General features: G+C 36.8%; 1 protein-coding gene across 1 annotated transcript; it reads left to right on the top strand.

Moving 5' to 3' along the window:
- The first annotated feature begins 207 nt into the window (after positions 1-207).
- Positions 208-23015, top strand: LOC120623790 (intraflagellar transport protein 88 homolog). Its single transcript, XM_039890032.1, has 19 exons — positions 208-420; positions 814-956; positions 1650-1776; positions 2363-2467; positions 3638-3751; positions 4383-4486; positions 5512-5621; positions 6130-6248; positions 7778-7938; positions 9146-9392; positions 10466-10703; positions 12404-12572; positions 13874-13976; positions 15272-15385; positions 15738-15846; positions 16033-16140; positions 17858-17923; positions 20594-20651; positions 22852-23015. Exons 1-19 carry the CDS (start codon positions 208-210, stop codon positions 22973-22975), a joined length of 2532 nt encoding a protein of 843 aa, XP_039745966.1. The 3' UTR covers positions 22976-23015.
- The last annotated feature ends 303 nt before the right edge of the window (positions 23016-23318 follow it).

Genomic DNA, 23318 nt, shown 5'->3' with positions numbered 1-23318 from the left:
ATGGTTAACCCACTGCTACACCAAATTACAAAGAAAAAGCAAAATTACTCTACAGATGTCAGACATTTCCAAACTCAATGTCGTTTCCTTGGCAACGGCGTCACAACAAAGTGAAATTTAGGATGAGATAGGCGTTATTTTCCCATTTATGTATATTGATTGATATTTTGCCACTTTCTAAACGTAGCTATCATAACATATAATAAAATGTTAGGGTCTCGATATGGTTTGTCCAGGCACGGAGCTGACAAGCCACCGCGAACGGCTACTGTCATCGATGACGAAGACGAGTTGTATACCGGCTTCAACGATGTGTCCCCAGCTCTAGATACCAGGAGCCTTCGAGAAGATCAGGCTTTCCAGCAGACCTTGCGCACTGCTGGGATTGGCAGACAGGTGCCAAGTCGGATGGGCACTGGGGTGAGTAATGGCTTAAACCTACATTCCTTATAATGACTGTTTTTTTTATTTGTAGTGTTATCGTTTGCCATATTGAAGTGAAATATGTACCTATTTTGTGGATAACGCATATCAAAACGATTTTCTTGATGTTCGTTAAAATCCCCTATAAAGTTAAACAGTAACCTACTTAATTCCTCAATTTTTTTCTAAGTTAAGAAAACCTTCGTTTAAAAAAAAGAGTGTTATATTTCCACCAATATAGGGGTCTGACACCATTTTTTGTCTTAAATATTATGTGACTTGTTTAAGTTTATCCATAAAAAAATATCTAACGTGATAGCTGACGTGCCAATCACTAAACGAAGCAGTACCTAGAACTTAAAATGAAGCACTTAAAATTAAATTTTCTAGATGTTTCGTTTGGGCACGGTGAGCGTGCGGGGCGGACAGTCCCGTGCGGGCACGGCGGCTGCACGGCCGGTCACCGCAGTGCGTGCGGCAGGGTACACCTCCACACGAGACACGCCTAGCAGAGAGGAGAAGAAAGAAGACAGGTTGGTTAATATGCTGTTTTATTTATGACTAACTAGGCGTCACGCCAATTCTTCGAAAAGTGCATGTTGCTGGTGATACGTGTAGCTTACTAAGGGCCTCTTACGAAGGCCACTAAGCGGCCACTGAGCCGAGGAGTTTCTCTACGTGATCAAAGTTCAGTGAGTCGCGAAGCTGAAGTTACAATGGGTAACATAGCTGAGAGAACCGCTGGACGAACTAAGGTCCTGGAGTGGCGAACCCGTACCGGTAAATGCAGCGTTGGTCGGCCCTCAAAAGGTTGACAGACGACATCCAAAAAGATGGACAGACGACATCAAACTAGTATCTGGAAGCTGCTGAAAGATCTACAAAAGACTTATCCACATGTCCAGCAGTGGACGTCAAACGGTTCAAGTGATGATGCCTTTACGCTTGTGTAGCTAACATTATCCACCCATACTATTTTCTTTATTCTACGATTAGCTGTTGCCCGCGTTCTTCGTCAGAGTTTATTAAGTTTCTTAAAAAAAGCCGTGGGAACTTTTAGTTTTCCTGGGGTAAAAATTTACTTTCTATATATATAAAAGAACCCTGAAGTGCTCATCACACAAAATCACTTGTGATGCAATTCCAGAAAATGTCTAATTGTATGTACAAATTGATCCTTCAGCTTTCTTAGTTTACGATATTCGACGAACTTAACAAAATTTCAGTGTCGAAGATAAAATAAAACAAATGGAATCCAAAATAATGACCTTGGTGGAAGAATCCTGTGTGCTGAGTGCGAAATCCAATTCGGAAGAAGAAAATGATAGCATACGAGAACAAAATTTAAGCCAGGCAAGAAAACTCGTTATTTATTTACTACTTACTTAATGCCTTTTCTCCAAATTGTTCACTACTTTATATTTTGTTTTGGTACCTCGGTACTTATATAAGGTAAGAAAGACTGACTATAAAAACAGTTATTTTTCGGTCGATTGGATTGTAAAACACAATATGGTCGATGCCGAAAACACTTAAAATGCATGGCAAACTTTGTTAATGAACATTATTTTTGGCACATTAAGTAGTTTAGCACTGATATAAAGTTATTAGTCAAAAAGTTACATTATTAGAATATTCAAATTAAACTTATTAACTATGCTCCGCTGCTATGTGGAACGAGCTCCTTAATCTAGGTCTTAAAATTAGTTTTCATAGGAAGAATGGTAAAAAAGGAATCGCATCACGATTCAAAGCTAGCCTTCGGAATCCGCTGTGCCGACGTACTATCGATATCCCGCGGCTATGCCTACGTAACAGAAATCAATTGCGTCATACATAAATGGCACTTTTCTCGGTTAAGACAGGTTGCACTACTTTAAAAGGTACCATGATTTGTATGTATACAACTTAACTATAAACATTTCATTGCTATTTGCAGGCATTAGCAAAAGCTCAAGAAGCATCGACGTTGGAAAGGCAGCTAATTCGTATGCAGGAGCAATCAAATTTAGGAGACTCTCACAACTTAGATCTAACCTTTGCCGTAAGTAAGACGGATCAATTATTATAGATGTTATTTTTACCCAATCATCAATGAATTAAAGGCGGTATCCATAAGCGACGGTATATGCATTTGAAGATTTTTATGTCTCAGATACTGCTGGCTGGATTGCAGACGATTAAAATTCAAATTCATTTATTGCATATAACAAGTCAGGTTGGATATAATTACACGTATGAAGTCCCAATGTATATTCCCTCTTTGGGCGTGCAACAATTACAAAATATTCTATTTTAAAGACTAAAGTTAATTATTTAAAACTGGTATATTAAATGTCACATTTAGACTAATTATAAAATTCATTAATATTATAATATGTATTGTTAACTAAAAATTTATAACACTTTTTCTCTTTCACTCTCACTTTCATTATTTTCTATAATGATATTTGGTAACTTATTGTATGTTTGTTGAGCCATCACACAGACACTTTTATTAAAGAACGCGGTTTTGTGAGGGGGAAATCTAAAGCCACTACAGCGTTCTCGTTTATGACGCTCAAATAAACTCTCATTGTTTCTTAGAAATAGAACAAGTTTATAACGATTGCGCAAGTCTTCCCGTGACGCAGTCACCAGGTGCTGTGTAGGAACATCGCTGCGTTTTAGTGGGTATTTTACGTAGGGGTCATACAAATCCCTCAAAGAATGGCGCGGCTTCTGCTGCTTTGTTTTCGAAGGGGATATAGTCGTATTTCCCAGCGTCAAAAAAACGGTTCTTATATAGTAACTTTTATATGGTTAGTGTTTAAGATTTTATCTATATCACCTTTACCATGAAAAATTACAGGCATTCCACAGGAATCATTTCCGAGCAGCAGCCTCCTAGTACAAAATTTACTCTCGTAATCGAGGAGTCGGTTTGAGTATAAGAATACTATACATTGGAGTAAAATGGATCTTATTTACATTGTGTAGAAGCTCAAATTTTCCAACAGCTTAAGCTCAGACGTTTGTAAAATAAAATTTAGTAGTACAGGATTTGAGACTCAGAAGAGTCAACTCAAAAAATTCAGAAATTATAAGTTCCCAAATTGTCGCTGCCGGAAATCGAACCCGGGGCCTTCAACTTTAAACCATGGCGCTCACCGCTGCGCCAGGGAGGGTTCAAACTTGTCTTGTAACGAGATGGTTATGTTATAATAATTTGCAGGTACTCTGTAATTTGGCTGACCAGTACGCACTTAATGAAATGTATACTGAAGCGCTTAATACGTATCAACTTCTTACCCGGAATAAGCTTTTTCCGCATGCCAACAGATTAAAGGTATTACAAAATATACAACGTGTAACCGAATTGCGAAATAATGTTAAAGGATGCATAAGTATATTTCCTTAGGAATCACCCTGTAAAAATATTAACAATATTACTATAATTAAGTATTTAAAATCATTTTGTAAATAATTAAACTTTTGATATAGGTACCCTGTAAAAATATTAAATTTAAAGAAGAATTTTAATTTTTCTATACAAACGAATTTAAAACTTTCTAAGTGTTTACTTTTGGCAACCCTATTGAAGATAAAAGACCGACACGCGCATAGTACCAACGCTACGTGGCGCTCACTAATAAAGTAGCAGGAGTCGCATGATTTTAATTTGGATTTAACAATTATTCATTGTAAAGTTAACATATCCTGAGGATGCTCCGGTTTCGGAGCGAAACGTGCGTAGAGGGTACATTGCCGAGGATCTGTTTGGTGTAGAGTATACGGATTGAAGTAGTTATAAATTACACCTTACAGATTCTCCTGCTGTTCGCAGAGTAAAGCAAATTAAGCTCAATTTTCATAATTTAATTTTGATGGTTGTAAGGTTAACGTATAAATAAATAAAATGTAAAAATAAATAAATAAACACGCATATATACTCAGCATATTTTATTTTTGTTTCGTAGGTAAACATGGGTAATATTTACTTTAAAATGGGCGAACACCCAAAAGCTCTGAAGCTGTACAGAATGGCGTTAGACCAAACTCCCACAGCTGAAAAAGATTTAAGGTAAGCCTATGTAACCTGCCACTAGACTATGTAAAAAGTTTAGTATTTTTAGAACGTCCATTCTTATCCATTCGAAAAATAATGTAATACACAGGCAGTCGCAATACGCCCCACCTCATGCAACACCACGCATCCGACAATACATCACGTCGGGGGGGTTGGTTATGTGCTTCTGGGCACATTGATATAATTGTGGCATTCGTTTGTTTTAGTAGTAGTAGAAGTATTAGTAGAGACTCTGCCGCCAAGCAGCTTTGATGTGAAGGGCGTGGTTGCCGGTGTAACTACAGGCACATGAGTCTTAACGCCCCAAGTTGATTTGACCCTATTGTGGCCTTTGTTTTTCTCACATTCCCTGCTAAGAATTGCTCAGTTGGCAATTGGTGGACTACTTACCATCAGTTGGGAAGCGGCGGTAGCCTGGTGGTGAGGGCTTCGATTTTACTTTCAGGATGCCGAGTTTGAATCTTTACTAAGTTAGGTGCGTTTTAAGCAACTAAAAGATAACTAAATAATGTTATTAGAGAGTAGGTAATCTAAGATATTGTTTTTTTTTATTATTTTGAATTTGAGTTTTTGGTTATTGTTATTTTTATGTTTTAATTTAATTTAACTTGTTGTTATTAACTCGTTGTTACATTCTTTTAATGCCCGAGTTCTTCACTGTGTTCTCAAAGGCGGAGTCCACCAATTCGTACTGGGCCAGCCAGTGGCGTGCACAGGGTTTTTGACCAGGGTATGCAGAAAGCAGGTACATGGCATAAGATGGAAAAATTCTTCTCCAATACGAGTTATATAAGATAATTTGGCTATGCAGTGCTTTTGTGCATGTATGAAGTGCACGCCAGCGTGGTGGACTACGGTCTAAACCCATTCTGGGAGGAATCCTCTGTAGTGGGCCGGTAATGGGTTGATATGATGATGATCCGGTGGGCCGTCTGCTTGGTCCGTCAATTTATTATTATAAATTATTATTATTATTATAAAAGTGGTGAAAGTGTGTATTCAGGTTTTTTTTTTTATAGAATGAAAGTGATGCATAATATTGGACTGTTACTGGTTCGCATGGGCAAATTCCGCGATGCCGTCACGAACTTCCAGCATATTATGCACGAGCAAGGAGACTTTCAGACAGGTAACTGTTATAAAAGACTTTAACAGATTCTTAGTAAAACCATTATTCATTTATATCAGGCAGTTTTAATATAAGCACTGTTGAAATAAATCGAGTATGTCTGTTTGTAATGACTCAATCACCGGTTCGGAATGCAGATTCTACCGCGAAGAAGCGGGCAAGAAATTCAGCAGTTTCTCTTTCATTTTACAATTAACTAGCGATTTTAAATAGAATATAATAGATAGAAAAACTATTGCAACATAACACAATTGGTAAACCACAAGAATAACAGAAATAGTACTTAATGCTAGGGTGCAAAGGCGGCCTTATCACTAAAAGTGATCTTTTAAAGGCAACCAGAGCGTGCGAAGCCGATAAAAAAAGGGGAAAGTGAATGGTGCATAAAGTATGTTCCAAAAAATAAAATGAACTACATTTGTATACTACGATTACATACTACGATTTTATTTATTATTCACCAAAGAAAGCAGAAATGCAGTAATACGGTAAATTAATTTTAATGTAGGTTTGCACCTAGTGCTGTGTTCAGTAGCTCTTGATGACGCCGAGGGCGGCAAAGCGGCGTTTCATGCCATGCTGGATGTAGAACCACCAGTGTATCACCACGATATCACGATTGACGATGTGAGTTCCATTTATTCTCTTGAATTCTTATAATCCTATTATAAATGTGAAATTGTGGATGTATGTTACTCAATCACGCAAAAACGGCTGATCGGATTTGCATGAAATTAGCCTTTGGAAAAGAACATAAGCTACCTTTCATCCTGATTCCTTAGAAGTTCCCGAGGGAAAAATATATATTACTAGCTGTTGCCCGCGACTTCGTCTGCGTTTGATTTTGTTTTTAAAGTATTCAGTATCGCTAAGCCTTAAATGAGTATAGTAGTATATATATAACATGTGACTGTCAATGTATTATAGACATATACAACTAATTTGCAATAAAATAAAATTGCGACTATAATTAAAGACCTAAGCTATCCTATCTCTTAAGTTGGACCAGACTGCTCACGGTGTGCAAATTTAATTTAAAATCGGTTAAGTAGTTTAGGAGTCCATCGCGGACAAACATCGTGACAGGAGATTTATATATATTAAGATATAAATTGTTTACGAGCTAAGCGGCGAGCAGACATCTTTGAAATTTGGTATGCATTTATTTTTTATTTTATTTATTTATGTCACCTATGCTATGAAGAAGGGCATGTACTTTCTACCGATCTCTCAAATAGTTTCCGTAGTAGGATTAAAAATTCTTAACAAGCATAGCTCTAGACCCAATTCCGAAGTCGCGGGCAGAAGTTAGTAATAAAAAAGTATTTATTTCAGACCACGGTCCATAATTTTGTTAGTAACAATTTACTATACTATGTTACTCCTTATAATATAATGTGGTAAAAGTTTGTAAATTGTATGCAGTTTAGATTATTAAATTTGCGATTGCTAGATTTTTTGGATCCCCCACATCCCCTACTGATCCTTTTTCTAATAATGTTTTGGAAGTAGGTACTTACACTAAATAAAAGGTGGCGAAGGTTGGCTTCATGTAAACTTGTAATTTCTTCGCGAGGCGAAATAATTCAGATGCACTCGTGTTTCAGGTCAATTCGGGTGTTGCATAATTTTTGGTTTCGCCTTTTTTCTGAGAAACGCTCATCGATAAACTATTCCCCATCCCAATTCGGATCCGTTGTCCGGCGTCCGGTGTCGGAGGCAATGTCTTACCTTGCGGGCGCCTAGATAAATCCCAAGCAAACGAGGTATTTAAGAGTAACGAATGATTTTAGGAGCGCCCAAAACGAAACGCAGCTTTAACACTTCTTTTCACGCCATGTAATAAAATGAAGTTATGCTGGTTTTTTTTTTTACAATCTTTTCTGTATGGTTCGCGCTTCACAGGCTCTGGTGGGTAACAGGGACGCCATCATACGTTAGAGTGAGATATCAATATTAGAGTTAATATATTTTATTCAGACACGCCGTGCGCGATGTTCCTTATTCAAATCTTAAAAGTCCTTCGGGACTTCAGTACAGCATTATTTACTCGCTAAGCCTATAAGATGTATTGACGTACGTGACCTTTCAATACTACGCTATGTAATAAGAGCTATTTTCGAGCGAAAAATATTTATTTTTGTGATGGCCTTCAGGAGAACGATGCTTACGAGTGCGTAGTGCGTGATGTAGTCCGCGGGGACAAACTGTCGCGATGGTCGCGAGCGGCGGCAGCGCTTGCGGAACGCTGCCTCGCTCTTGCAGCCGCGGCGCTCATGCGGCCTCATGCACGCACGCAACGTGACGACGACTCTGGGTACTTTCTTAACCTAATGTATATTAAACAAAATAAATTCTTCATAAAAATCTTCTCAGTAAGTCTAAGCTAATATGTATTTCTTTCGTTTTAAGTAACATACTCCACGAGCAGTGGCGTGCACTGGGTTCCTTGCCAGGGTATGCATACAGCAGGATAATTGCATAAAATGGAAAAAAAACCTCCTCCTTTATACGAGCTATATTTCAATTTTAGGGTATGCAGTGCTTTTGTGCATGTATGAAGTGCACGCCACTGTCCACGAGTGTCGTGCGACAAACGACGCAGAACAAGAATGACAATTGATAAACGTCTTAGACACCCGGAGGTATCTTTGCATCGTTCGACTCGATAATGCAGTCGTATTTATATTCAATGTCATGAACATTAGTTGTTAATCAAATATAAATTTAATTATTTCTCGACAACTATTTATTAACTAAATAATAATTATTAGCGTATTTGTAAAAATCCTATTCAATTTAATACAATATCTGACAAATATAAATTTATAGATATCAAAAGTTAAATATTTAACCACTTTATAAATTAACTGTAACACAGTGTTGTACAAGAACACTTGACGTTGCGCGCTGGCGCACAACCTAACGGAAACAAACAAGTGGTTGTAAGAGTTTTTTGTCTCAGAAAACGCCCAAGTACCTACTATGGCCATTAATAAGTAATATAGTTATAATAGTAACTACTGGCACATGAGGCTATGCATCCACGCCTGAGTTTGATGGATATAGTGCGGCGTTTTGTGTCTTCCTAGCAGTTGCGTGCACTGGGTTTCTTACCAGGGTATGCATACAGCCGGAAAATTGCTTAAAATGGAAAAAAATCCTCCTCTTATACGGGCTATATTGTTTTAGGGTATGCAGTGCTTTTGTGCATGTATGAAGTGCACGCCACTGCTTCCTAGCATGACCGCTAAGTTTTGCTTTTTTTATAGGGGATGGTTTCCCAATTAATGGTTATAATGTGGAACATCTGATTAAGATGCAGTTAAGCAAATGTTGTCAAGTGTAGACGGCACCCGTGCTTCAATTAATCTAGGATCAACCCTCCTCTCCTATTTTTTCGCCAACTAGTAATGGACGGACATGGACAGCGGACAAAAGTTGCTTATTGTCTATTAAAACGATGAGCAAACTTCAATTGTTGTAAGTTCTTGATGTAACCCATTTTTTGTTAATATTAACAGTGGTACGTCCTGGTGCGTCGAAGCTCTCCGCGGGTACTCGGGTGGGGTCGCAGGCGCGCGGCTGGAACTTGGCAGCGCTTTAGCGGCGCTGCGTGGTGCTGCAGGAGCTGGTTCAAACTCAAGTGCGGGACCAATGGCTGCCGGTGTTCGAGCGCTGCAGCGGCTGAAAGCGGTCGCGAGAGCACATCCCAATGATCGAGTTTTGCGTGCAGAAGCTAACGCTGATGCCGCTTTCGTGGCATACGCGGTAATTGTTATTTGAATTTCTCTCACGTTTTAATAACAAACCTATTGAGATCGCTATAAATTGTCGAATAAATTTCTGTCGCATTTACGTAGGTACACCTACAGAACATAAGAACTATAACGAATGCTTGTATTATTAACATTTAGCTAAGGGCGATATTACTATCGTCACCTTCGATCAAATGAGCAAATGAACAAATTACGAAATGAAATCTTTGAGATGTCTCTCAATAAGTTCATAGTTTATATAAAACAGAAAAATCCTATTATAATATTAAGGATTACTTAAACGAAAAAAAAGCTTGGGTGTGAATTGCTCTAGCTTCATAGCTTAATATAAATTTACTGGAAGATGGTGATAACAAAAAAAATTTACCCGTCTAGGTTTGTTGTGGGCTCTTCTTAGACCAGGGCGCGTTTGGAACCCTCGTAGCTTTAGATTTAGGTTGGCGAACGAAGTTTTCACCATCCTCTTACAATTATGTAAACAGATATGTATGAACGCTTCATAAGTGCCTGTGATAGGCCTACATGAATAAAGAAATTTTGAATTTGAATTTGAACTTGATACTAAAAGCATCTTATACTCGACATCGTTAAGAACAGGTTATTAAGTTCGGACTACAGTAATACTTGAGAAAATCTTCTGAGCTCAATGTCAATGTCCATGTCAGTTTATTAATAAGGCCTTTATCGTGTATATTCGGGAAGTAGTTAATAAAAATAATTTCTGCACATATCTCATTTTAATGTCAAGTTGCTGGATAATGGACTCTAGCCTCACGAACAAATGGAATAACCTGGGCCGACGCTATAACTTGCTGATTAGGCTGGTGCAAACAAACCCATTAATCATTGAAAGAACTCCGTGCCGCCAAGCGATTAAGCGTTCCGGAGCAATACTGCGTAAAAGGGTTACCCCTACCCCTAACAGGTTACCCCACTAGCAGATAATACTGCGTCATCACTTACTACCAGTAGAGTTTGCGTTATAGGGCTAACTGATAGCGTGATAATAAAAAGAAGTATTGGCAAACTACCAAGGCAAATTTTTAATCTATGCTTGTTTTTTAGTTGGGAAAGTATTCGGAGGCGCGATCGCTAAGCGAAGCAGCGTCGCGGGACGATCCGTACGGCTGCGCGGCGCGGGTGTGCGGCGCGTTAGCCGACTTGGCTGCCTCCAAGCAGCCCGCGTCTCCTGGGGCGACGCCCTCACCTCAGCCCACCGCCCCGGTAGCCGTCAGCGTGGCCGGCCGCCTCGCCGCGGCCACACACCTCGACCCTACCGACCTCATTGTGATGCATGACTCTGGTATTCTCCTAACTGCTACTTCTCTTTGTCCTTGCTGAATTCTTCTTGGTAGAAACGAGGCGCGTTGGAGCGTTGTTAAGTGCGTTGTTGTTGTTCGATGCAGTCAACGCTGCGTCGTTTTCCATATACAGGTGTCCAGAAATTTTTTTTTTTTTTTTTTTTAAATTAAAAATATTTATTTCGTTTCGTACAGCAAAATAATACATTGAAATTGGGGTCATCCTAGTAAGTTACTAGTATTACTACTAGCACTTGTGGCAGGCGGCCCCGCTCTTCCGTAACATCATATACAAATTGAAATAAATAAGTAGATCAAAGTTATATAAATCAAAATTAAGTATAATTCAAAGTTATAAAGGTAAACCAAAGATAATTACAACATGTGTGTCTACTTGAGGTGCGTTAGTGTGTATGCGTGCGTGTGTGTGTGTGTGTGTGTGTGTGAAGGTGTGTGTGTGTATGTGTGTGTGTGTGTGTGTGTGTGTGTGGTCGTGTGCGTGTGTTTGTGTGCGTATGTGTGTAAGTGAGTGTATGTGTAAACGAATGGATGTATAAGTTATAAACGTGTGCTTGTGTGTCTTTTCATGACAATGTATGGGATGCAAAATTCATACGTACATTTGTTGCATGAAATCCTCCGTTTCATAATAGTTCAATTTATGCAACCACTCAGTAAGCACTTTTTTGCAATTATGAAGTGCTAATGGATAAATATTTAACTTACTGTTAATTATGTTGTAGAGATAAGTCGATTTCCTGGTAAATTTTTGGGAAGCAAATTTAGTCCTACTTGGAATTGAATGTAAAACCATATTTCTTCTCCTCGTTTTAAGTTTGCCATTATTGTAAGGTAATTTTTTATGTACTCTTAGTAATTATGAAAGTAAATATAATTTTCTAACCGTTAGTAACTCACAATGGTTATATAGGTCTACAGTTGAAAATTTGTATGGTTTGAAAAACATAACTTTTAGTAAAGACCTTTGACCTCTTTCAACTTCTAGAAACTTTGTTTTTGAAGCAGCACCCCATGTTGAAATGCAATATCCCAAAATGGATTGACCCAATGTTACGTAAATCTGAGTCAATAATTTTTTTGTTGTTACGTGTCTCAGCGTTTTAAAAATCCAGACAAGCTTCCTTATTCTTCCATTCACAAATTCGACATGAGGGTGCCATGAGAGTCGCCAATCTAACATTACTAGAAATTGTGTCCAGCAGTTGTCCAGAGGTAGAACACCATTAAGGCTACCTGAATCACCCCCATGTATGTTCCCCGATTTTCCGTAGTTTTTGAGTTATGATTTTTTTTCACCCTGTATATTAAAAGACATGCAATAATTAAGTGTTGCGTCTTTGCAACACAAGATCGGCTTTAACGCGTAGACCCGTTGTGATAACGATACGCAACGAACTAATGCGGCATTACCCGTAGAGTTACTAAAACCGGGACAAAGTTGACAATTCAAAAGTGTTTATAACTTAAGACTTTGACTCGACGGCTTGAGGCGAACTTATAGTTTCCACTAATTTTACGCAAAATGTCAGCTTGACGTTAAATTAAAATAAAATATGTTTCAAAAAATATCTTAATAGAACTTTAAATTGGCTGAAAATCCCCTCTTCCCTGAAATTTGACTCGGTGTCACTTTCAAGAGACTGCAGTCCATTCTCTTTTCACATTTGTAGTCATTTTTCAGCCCTCGTCCTCGAGATGACGGGTGAAGAGAGCGGCGCAGAGGCCCGTTGGCAACGCATCCGTAACGCAACGGGCGCGGGTTCCACCTTGCGTGCGTTGGCTGCGGCCGGCCTTGCGCGCATCGCTCGCTCGCAGACCGATGACAATGCGGCTAATGCCGCGGAACATTGGTATGCCTGGAAAAAAACTCATATGTCCCGCTGGTCTATATGGACTACGGATTACGAGGGTTCGATTAGAAATTCCGCAATTTATTTTTGGATACCTACCTATGTTGTTTCTTCAAGTATTTTTCTGTTTCTGGAATTAAGGCGTAGCCTAAAATCCAAACACGTCAGTTGTTATGGCTTCCTCTTACAATCCCAATGCCACTCCTCTTCCGAGAAGCCAATCCTTTACGGCTCGAATAATTATCAGCTGAAGTCAAAATCACAAACACCGAAAACAAGAAACGGCTACAAATTAGAGTTGGCTACCGCTGCCAGCATGATTTTTCGGAAAATATACGACGGATAAATTTCAGTACCGATTTCTTAAATAATATTCAACCATAATAGTTATTTATGCAACTGTCGTATAATAAGAGGTATTAAAACTCGAATGAGTTTTAATCACACGAGGCGAAGCCATAAAAGCCACCAATAGTAGTAAACACAATAGTATCATATGAGTGTTTTAATACCCAATTATCAAAAGTTGCCTACAAGACTTTATCTTCTACCATAATATGAAAACTGTTGAAAAGATTCCGAAACTTAGCTTACTGCTAACACCAAAACAACCAGTGCTAGTAATGTCATATCATCCATTACTGAGACACACAAACTAAGACAAATAAACTAAGTATTAATGAACGAATTATTTATTGTAGTGTGTATATAATAAGTATGTTCTTAAATGTCGTATATTTCATAATAATAATACCCAGTGTACTACTCGGGCGGAATATTTATTTTGGAATTATTATTATGAAATATATTAAATTTTTGGCGGAGGGCTTCCAAAACTTGAATCGGTCTTTTTATTTGTAAACAAAACAAAAAAATATCGAAGAAAAATGGCGGAGATTCGAACAACCTACATTTTTTACGGCAATTTTTTGAAATTCGTATAGACACTACGCGTCGGACAGTAAGAATGTGGCTGTCTGTTGAGTACAGCTTTGCGCAGAAGGGATAAAAAACCAAGGAGGGTTATTATGAAATTCCGTATAAGAATATGTCATCCGTTTGGATTATATAATGGTTATTAGTACATTGGGTGTTTTAATGTTGGCAATAAACCAACTGTTCTAGGATTTTCTAGAGTATTTAAATTACAAGTGGGAATTAATAAATGTACTTGTACATAAATAACAAGTTCCTTTCCCAGTGTTTCGTATAAGACTACTTTTAGAGTAATTTTAGTTGGTTATTCAGTTTGTACTTCCGTATTAAATGTTAGAGGTAGTAAAGTGGTCGTATCTTTGTAGGTACAGCATGATAGGTACATGGGATGCCGGTGTGACTTGCGCGCTGGCCCAATTGCACAGCGAATTGGGCGACACGCAGAGTGCAAAACATCACTACCAAGATGTGAGTTCCAACAATTTTAATAGAATACGTAGGTACTAGCTTTTCTCTCAGAATACGGTTTGTCACTTAAATTATGGTCCTGGATGCTGTAAAGTTGATAGTCTAACAAATTGCGAAAGTCCCGAGAAAATAGGACCGGACACTGATTTAAAAAAATCTAAAATGTATATAAATAGAATGCATGAACATGAAACGATTATCTAATTAGTAATTTAGTAAAATAAAGTTCATTTATAAGTTTAAATAACCGCGATAACGCCGCCTTTTGTATACTGTCTGTGTTTTCTTTTATTCTTCTTCTGTATTTTTATTTGTGTGCACAAAAAGAGTATAAATAAATAAATAAATAAATAAAACTTTAAAATAATCGTATTTTCTATCTGTGGTTTACTCCCAACGAAACACGGTTACCTGCGCGTGACGTCATCTGTGTGTAAACAAACATTACCGGCGGCATTTTTCAATGATTAAGTATTTTATTTTTATCTAAATAAAACTGGAAAAAAATAGAAAGGTATTAGAAGTATTAAAAACCAAATGATCTTCACAAAAGTAAATCGGAGCCTTGCTCTCATCTCCCGCAAGATAGCAAAATGATTGTAAATGTTGATGTTGGAAAAGAGCAACTACTGAGTTTCTTGCCGGCTCTTCTCGGTAGAATCTGCTTTCCGAACCGGTGGTAGAGTCACACAAACATGCATACTTGACGTTTCAAAAGTGCTTATAAAGTAGGCCTACTTGACATAAATGAATTTGAATTTGAATTTGAATTTGGAGAAATTGCAGACAAGCCTTATTAATAATTATTCCATTAGCATCGTACAGAAGCGTTGTAGTCTAATTAAGCTCTGTAAACGATAGTTAATCGTACTTACTGAGGTTTATTATGTTCTGGGTGTTATATCTAATCTGGTCTAAGAATCAAAAGAATTTCAAATTCCAGCTTTTGAGCTAAGATTGAGTATGTTTTTATGTTTATAAGGTGAGACCTACCAAATCTAGACTTATGTAAGTTTAGACAGTGCGTTCGAACCAACACATCTACTACAATGAGGTTATCGTACAATAGATGAATTCTTAATGATATGGTTGCATCTCTCGTAAGATAGAAAAATAAAAATGAATTGTTGATATTGAAAATGAGTAACTGCACAGACTTCTCGGTTTAATCTGCCTCCTGAACCCGAAGAGTCACTTAAAAGGGACTGACTTGCCGTTTCAATAGTGCTTAAAGAGTAAGACTATTGTACTAAATAACATTTTTAATTTTAAATGTTTTATTTCCAAATGTATAGGTAGAAGCTGTCTGGCCATGCGATGTGACTGCTCTACAATGGTTGGCCAGCGAGGCCTCGCCTGAGCATGCTATACAGTACTATCGCCGTGCTGCAAGACTACAGCCCAATAATGTAAATCTTTATTAACAGGTTTCGTAGAAGAAGCAGTTTCTATATGTTTTTTCATTCTTATCTGTTTTCCGATATCCATATGCAGAAAGCACTTTTAAAATTGTTTTTAGATATATGTACACTATTAAATATTCTGTTGAGTGTTTTCGCTTCCCTTAATCATAAATTTTACCCAGAATCTTATAATTAGCAACTTTGATTTTTGTTTTTAAATTTAAAGCCAGTTAGTCCCTCGAGCGAAAACTATCTTTGATATAAGAGTCTTTAGAAGGTGGCCCGCCATTTTCCACAGAAACATGTTACGTACGTTCGTATACTTTAAGTAATATAAATATATTCTCGCTTTGTTTAGGCGGAATGGGGGCTTCTTATAGGGGGCTGTCTGCGCGCCAGTGGTCGTTATCAAGAAGCCTTATCTCTTTATAAGAAACTCAATTCGAGATTTCCCGACAACGTTCAATGTAAGTACCAACCTAAAAGTCAGGTATAAAAATTAATGGAAATAAATAAACGTGTAAATGGTGAATAACAAGTGGATGTGGATTATTCCTATCTGTCCCGCTGTTCTGTCCAGGGGGACAGATAGGAATAAACAGTTCGATGTGTGTAACAGAGTACATCAGTACTATTTTTTTATTGTGACACAGGTTTGAAATTAATCGTAAAGCTATGCGGGGATCAGGGACTATCAGAGACGAGTGCTTGGAGCCGTGAACTGCAAAGAGCGCAAGCGCGCCTCAAACAGCAAGAAAGAGGTCTGTATATAGTATTGCTAACCCAAATCCTATATATTCTCGGCCTCAAACCAAGCACCCGTAAATGGGACCGCAAGTTTATTTGAGTTTTTGCTGAATTCTCGACTTTCATGGTTATATGAAACTTTACAAATTCGTTCTTATGGCCAAAAGCTTTTTACTTCATAATAGTTTTAAAGTACATACAATTAAAATATAGAACAGCAAATTGCGCGTGCATGCTATTCAAGTTGTACCTACATCTAACTGAAATAATCGGGTATTTAGCACGGTTTTACACTGCGTATTATATGCAATAATATTAAATCCAATTCTTGGAACTAATAATTCTAATCTTTCTCAACAATTATCAACTCATTCATAGAACATAACTCAGGTAGATACAATAACAGCAGTCATGTCTAATGCCTTAAAAGCATTTTTCATTAGCTTGTTGTTTATTCGATCGGTTTGCTGAATGATTAGCAATGAGAACACACTTTTATATTAGGACTAGCTGTCCTAGCTAGCTTTTTTTGTGATGAATGTTATATTTTATAACGACGAGGTTATTGTACAATTTTTGAATTTCTTAATGACAAGGTTGCTTGAAAGCATCTGGCTCTGCTTTCCTCTCTCAGAAGATAAAATAATAATTGTTAAAATGTAAAATATAAATTGTTGTTGTGGGAAAGAGCAATACTTTCTTGCCGGCTTCCTCACGGTAGAACCGGCCTTCCGTGGCGGTGGTAGAGTCAACAGACAGACTTGACGTTTCAAAAGTGCTTATAGTGTAAACCTACATGAAATAAATGAATTTTGAATAATCAGTCATCTGTTTTGAATCGAATGGATACGTATGAGGTTACGTCAGAAAATTATAGTTGTTGCCAAGTGCAGAATAAAACAAAACGCAATTCTCTGTTATCAATTATATAAACTATCATAAAACATCACCCATGTAATAGATTCCATCGCGAATGTTGTACACTGAGTTGTTTTCGTTACTCCACGGACACAAACCCCCCGTTGTTTTCGTTTAAGTGGTACAATGGTATCAAAAGTGAGAACATTATCGCCAACTTTGAACCTCGATAAGAATAATTTATGTTTATGACGTCAATTAATGCCACGAAATGCTCGCAGGATTTGGATTCCGTTTTCTTGAAATTCGTCTGTGTTTATTAGAGTTATATACAAATCGCGTGGGAACCGATTATTAGCCTGTGATATAAAGTTCCATGTTTTTCCCGTCCTACTAAGAAACAACTTAAAAAGTTACTTAGTTAGGGCGTGACAAACGAACAAACAAACGCATTTTCACATTTATAATATAAGTAAGGATTAGACATTTAACGTAGAGTACAAAACAGAAGTAAGGGGAATTTGCTGGTTATGTTAGAACCTGTATATAGTTTAATTAATCTGTTGTCAACTCAATTATTACTTCAGTTTAGTAGCTTGTGTTTAACCAGACAGCGTTTTCCAGTGAGGGTTCGCCACTCGTTCTTGAGATCGCATCATCGATACTATCTTCAAAAATAGAACCATCATCTGTCTTGAATATGTTTATAAATTGTCATCTTGATTACGCACGCACACTTATTTTGCGAACTATTACTGATAACATTTAATCGTGTTTTGTTTTAAGAACATAAACATTTAAACACGCTTTTAACAATTTGGAGTCCGTTTGACATGATGACACTTAAGCTGATATCAAATGTTTTATCCGCAGTGAGTGTGACGTCAGCGAGTAGTGGGTCTTCAGGAGCGAGCCAATCGCCCATACAACAAATCCAAGGTAATTAATTAATTGACTTGACGTGTTGCATGAGCGCATCATATGGAAACTAATACTGACTATACTTAGTGCAAGAGTGAGAAGGGTTTAGGCGGTGTTAAAATAAAGAACTCATTTAAAATTTCAACATCTTTTTCATGGCACATTTATTGTCATGATGATTGCTAAATAAAATGAAAGAAGAGAGGTTGTCTTTTTTTAATATGTAAAAAGAAATTTTAAAAGGGCCATCACTTTGGCCTAGTGCGAATTAGTAGAGTTTTCACGCCCATACAAACATTATGGAGAACTCTCAGGAATGCAGGTTTCCACATGATGTTCATCCGTACCCTTGAAACAAGTGATATTTAATTGCTTAAATTAAAAACGCATATAACTTCGAAAAGTAAGAAGTGCGGCTAAGGATTTGTTTACTTGGCAACTTACACTCGGGCACTGATGTTGCTGAGCTCTAACACCAATCAGACATATAACCAGAAATGACATGAAAAGTAGCACACAAGCGATAGATAAACTAAACTCGTTATTTCTGGTATTCTGTGGAAATTTACGTGTTATTTATTACTATAAAGTGTGTGTTTCAATAAAAGCTGCTCAAAGAATTTTATTGTACAGATAGAGAGGTCGCTCGAATATCCGTAATATTCGCGCCATTTGTAAGGGCATCCGTGTGAAGCTGGGGAGAGACAACTAAGTCCACCAGCACACATTTCAGCAGAGTTGCCGACCTAAGTTTTTTATCCCTTAGCTCTACCTAGCCCACGTCATTGTACCTAAAAATCAGACAATTTCAGACCTTTATAAAGGTGTAGGTATCTCTATATTTCCCATATTCTATTCATTTTTTTTTTTTTTTTATTATTATGGACACACTATATATATATATGTATATAGGTACATTATCGTATCTGCCGTATATGGTAGTCTATAATTAACGTCACGAAGGTTGACAAATTTGGCGGGTTTTGCACACGGCCCCATGTATTAAAATGGACCATCAGCCAAATTGTAAACTATTCTTAATTTAAATTTATTTTGTGCTTAACTTTGACCCCCATAATCTTTTTTAGGTATGATATATTCTGCAGCCCAAGTGGGCGCTTGGTATGCTTATTTCAGCCCATTCCAAGTAGCGTTACTTAAAATGAGTTTGATTCAAGTTTAAGCCACTTTTAAGGATTTTATTAGAAGTTTTCTACAATATAAACTATTTTTGTTTAATTTTCATACAAATGCACGTGACAGGAATATAATGTTTTGATGAGTTTCTTTATTCAAACATAGCTCCCGTACTTAATCAGTACATTATCCTGGTTTTGGCTATATATATTTTTTTATTCTCTGTGAATAAAAAACAATACGGCAGCTCTGTGACGCCATTTTTAAGTGTAAAAAAATCGTACAGTAGTCCGGCAAACGTACTTAAATTTTTTTTCGTTACGTACTTTTTGTCTGAGAATCTCTTCTCGAATTGACAGATGTAGCGGTCTCACTTTGCTTTATATAACATGATTATTTAATCAAATAGATAAAAGGTGACTAGGCAGTATGATTTCTACCTAACTGGGCGGCTGTCGATTACAGCACAGTGGCCGATGTGGCACATAGACCTCAGATAAACAAAACCGGATCAAACCAGTTCTCTTATTAATATATAAGTTGTTGTCTCGCGGGTGAAAAACAATAATTGATAACGATGGGTCACCTATAATGGTGGATGTTATATTTTATCACAATAACAAGTTACTTTTTCAAAAACTTCCATTGCCTTCAAACGGACATTCTATCTAGGTACACCTACCTTACCTAGGTAAACCTAGGTCATTCTACCTAGATAAACCTAGGTAGAATGACCATTTTCAGAGCGGTGTTTTTCATAGTGCGGAAAAGACGTTGAAGATGCAAAGATAAATCGTCTGCGCAAACAATTAAACGAAAAAACTTACCAAAATTTGGTAATTTTAGGAAGAGATTCACCGAACATTATTATAGGATGGAAGTATTATTTATAAGAAAAATATGGTCGCTGTTATTAAAATTTGAAAAGTTTAGTGTTGTAAATAAATCTCTGTAATGACCGTAAAAGTTAATTACGAGAATGAGGTTATGGCGTCGGTTTATTAGCTCTAATTAATTATTAACCTTCAAATATGAATATGTTTATATGCCAATAATTATTCTTCAATGCGCATTTTACCAATCGTCCATTAAAATTCAATATAGTCAGTGAGATGTTATTGTCCGCACTGTTCGGCAAGGACTGTCACGAGGTCGGACCGCTGGGATGAAGAAAGGTTTTATCAAAATAATAACAATCCTGATGTAATGAGTAAAAGAGAATGTGAGAGATTTTTTACTTAAAAAGCTCTATTTCTTACAAATTTAGTATGAAGGTGGTTAACGCTTATTTGTCGAAAGATATCGTACATTTTACCTTCAGGTGGAAGATATATGTCTCTACTTTGTTTGTTGGGAGGCGAAACGAATCGCCAAACTATTTAGCATATTGACAGGGTTTAATATATCGGGCAAACCTCTAAGAGGTTAGCCCGCTATCACCTTAGGCTAAAAGATTGCAGTCGAGGGTTAGTCGAGGTAAAAACATCTCAGTGTATATAATTACAGTTTTTAACATTTTGCTGCTTAATTCCTGATAATAATAATTTTCAGGTATACCACGGACGGACAGTGCAATATCCGCGTCTGGATCTGCGACGCGAGCGCGCTCGTAAGTGTTCCTCAGTTATCCATTCTAATATTAAAAATGAGGAAATGTGTCTGTTGTTTGTGTGTTCGTTTTTCTGCTCGAGTCAACCACTGTAATAAACTAGATCAAATCTGCAACATACGTAGCTTGCATCCTGTTAATGGACATGGAATACTCTAGATCCTGGACAAGCACTCGGGAACAGTTCATGCGGTTTTTTAGCAAGCTGCCTTTGTTAAATATTTATTTATTACAGTCAAAACCGATCTTGACGAAATTTTGCAACGCTAAACGAAACGCGCAATAAATAATAAAAATAAATATACCTACTACGACAATACACTTGGGTCGCTGCCCCCTGGCGGCACCAATCGGCCGTCGAAAACTTTTCACACAAAGAAATCATAATATCATAATATCATAAATCCCAAAGATAACCCTAACCCTTTGGGATTTTTAAAAATCTGAAAGTGTATCATGTAGGATTTATTTTTCCGATTTTGTTTTATTTAATCTTAGATAGAAGCATTTGGCGTTACTTTGTAGAAATCCGTGATATATTATGAAAATTAAGCTTAATTTGCTATAGTTTGAGAAAAGCAGGAGAATCATGAAATTTTACAATGAAATTGACTTAACAAATTATTCATTGTAAAGTCAACATCTCGTGAGTCTAAACGTGCGCAGATACTTACAGTATAAGGATTTAAGAAATTATAAATTAAACCATAAGATCCACGAAAAGTAGTAGAATCTGTCTCCTGCTTCTCGTGGAGCATAGCAAATTAAGCTTATTTTTCATAATATTTTTAATCTACCTATTTTTGGCATAAATCTGTCCAAATCTTGCATTTTCATTTTCAAGGCCATTGGCGATGACGTTTTGCCTCTTTGTAAGCCAAGTCAGTGTGACATCAGTGTGCGCTATGTAAAAAGCCTAAAACGCAAGTCACTTGTATAAAAATAATGAATTTGTTTGTGCTGAGTTCTCTTAAAAAATTATCAGAGGGCAAGTAAAATAACCTTCGTTATCAACGAAACTCCAGTTTATCAAATAAGTTTTCATGCTTAATTTTCTGTCAGATATATTATGTTATCAATAAAACTCACGTGGATTTTGCCCAAGTATGCCCGACTAGGTTCGAACCAGTTTGTCATGCAAATTTCTTATTCATTCTGCTTCTTTGTTCTTGTTCTTTGGCATACTCCAAAAAAAAATGGAGTGATTTTAGCCATTTTCCTAATAATAACATCTCTCCTAACAATTTAGACTCCTAAATATTGAATGAGTTGAATTAGAAAAGATTATATGAAATTTAGGATTTATTTATTAATAAAAAATACACTACGTCATAGTGTAACTCATAAATATTAAACAGATTTAATTCACTTATCAATTCCAATTTCCAAGTCATGAATTTATATGTAAATAAAATTTGTGACATATGTAAATCGTGTATTGCGCAGTTAAAATTAATAATGAAAATTCAAATAATGTAGGTAAATTATTTTAGAATCAGAAGGTGGTAGGTAATATTAGTTTAGTAGAATTGTTGGTATAAACATTTTATTTTGAACTGAGCAAGCCGTAGTTGTAAGCGGTGTACAATGCTACAAAGGCAAATACCAGCCTACTTTTGACGGCAGACTGGCGCAGTGGGCAGTGACCCTGCTTTCTGTGTCTGTGGGTTCGATTCCCACAACTGGAACATGTGTGTGTGTGACGAACATCAATATTTTTCAGTGTCTGTGTGTTAATCTGTATATTATAAGTATTTGTGTTTATTATTCATAATTTATCTTAGTACCCATAACACAAGGTACGCTTACTTGAAACTATATATAAGAACCAAATAATACTTCAAAGGCTATAGAGGTACCTTATTTACTGTCTCTGAGATTTATCCGTGAAACCGAAACGCCAAAGGTTTTTCAGTAGACCACTGCCATCGTTTTTACCGAAAGAAATAAGATACAGCCCTAACATCACATGCAAAAGTAAAATCAAGCACTCCTGTCACTTTGTTTGGTACGCGTCCAGTAGCGTAGGTAGTATGCACGTTATTGAACAAAGGTTTTTCGTTATTATGATTACTGTAATACATCATAGCCTTAGTGCCGTTTTTAAACTAACTAGTTTAGTAAAACTGTCCCCAAAATAAAAATGACTGGACCTATGTTCAATATTGCATACGTATAAAATATGTAATTCTCTTTCTAGATATACCCAAGACACATTCGCCCATGATTCCATGCAACCGATGACGCGATCCTTTGGCCGCTCTGAAAGTAAAAAGAAACATTTGGAAGAATTTGATGACGATTTACCTCTGCCGCCCGAATAGCGTACAGAACACATTTCGTAGAACTATTAACGTCCGTGTTTATAGACGTAATAAATACCTATACATTTTTATATATTTGCTACTGTATGAATAAAATATATATAAAAGTAATACATTATTTTTTTTAACCGTCCCCGTTTGACAATTAGTACAGCATTAGCTAAAATTTCGTAAATATTGAGTTCGTAAATTTATTTTAATCCCGCATCATTTTTATTATGCTTAGCTTGTAAGTAGTATTATAATCGGTAAATTTGTCGTAAATGCTGTGCACACCTTTAAATTACTAGCCACACTGATTAGAAACAAAATATTTGAAATTTTCCTTTAATATGTATTGTAA

Source organism: Pararge aegeria, chromosome 5 (genome assembly GCF_905163445.1).
Source record: "Pararge aegeria chromosome 5, ilParAegt1.1, whole genome shotgun sequence".
Classification (NCBI taxonomy): domain Eukaryota; kingdom Metazoa; phylum Arthropoda; class Insecta; order Lepidoptera; family Nymphalidae; genus Pararge; species Pararge aegeria.
This window is presented reverse-complemented; position numbering and strand designations above follow the sequence as displayed.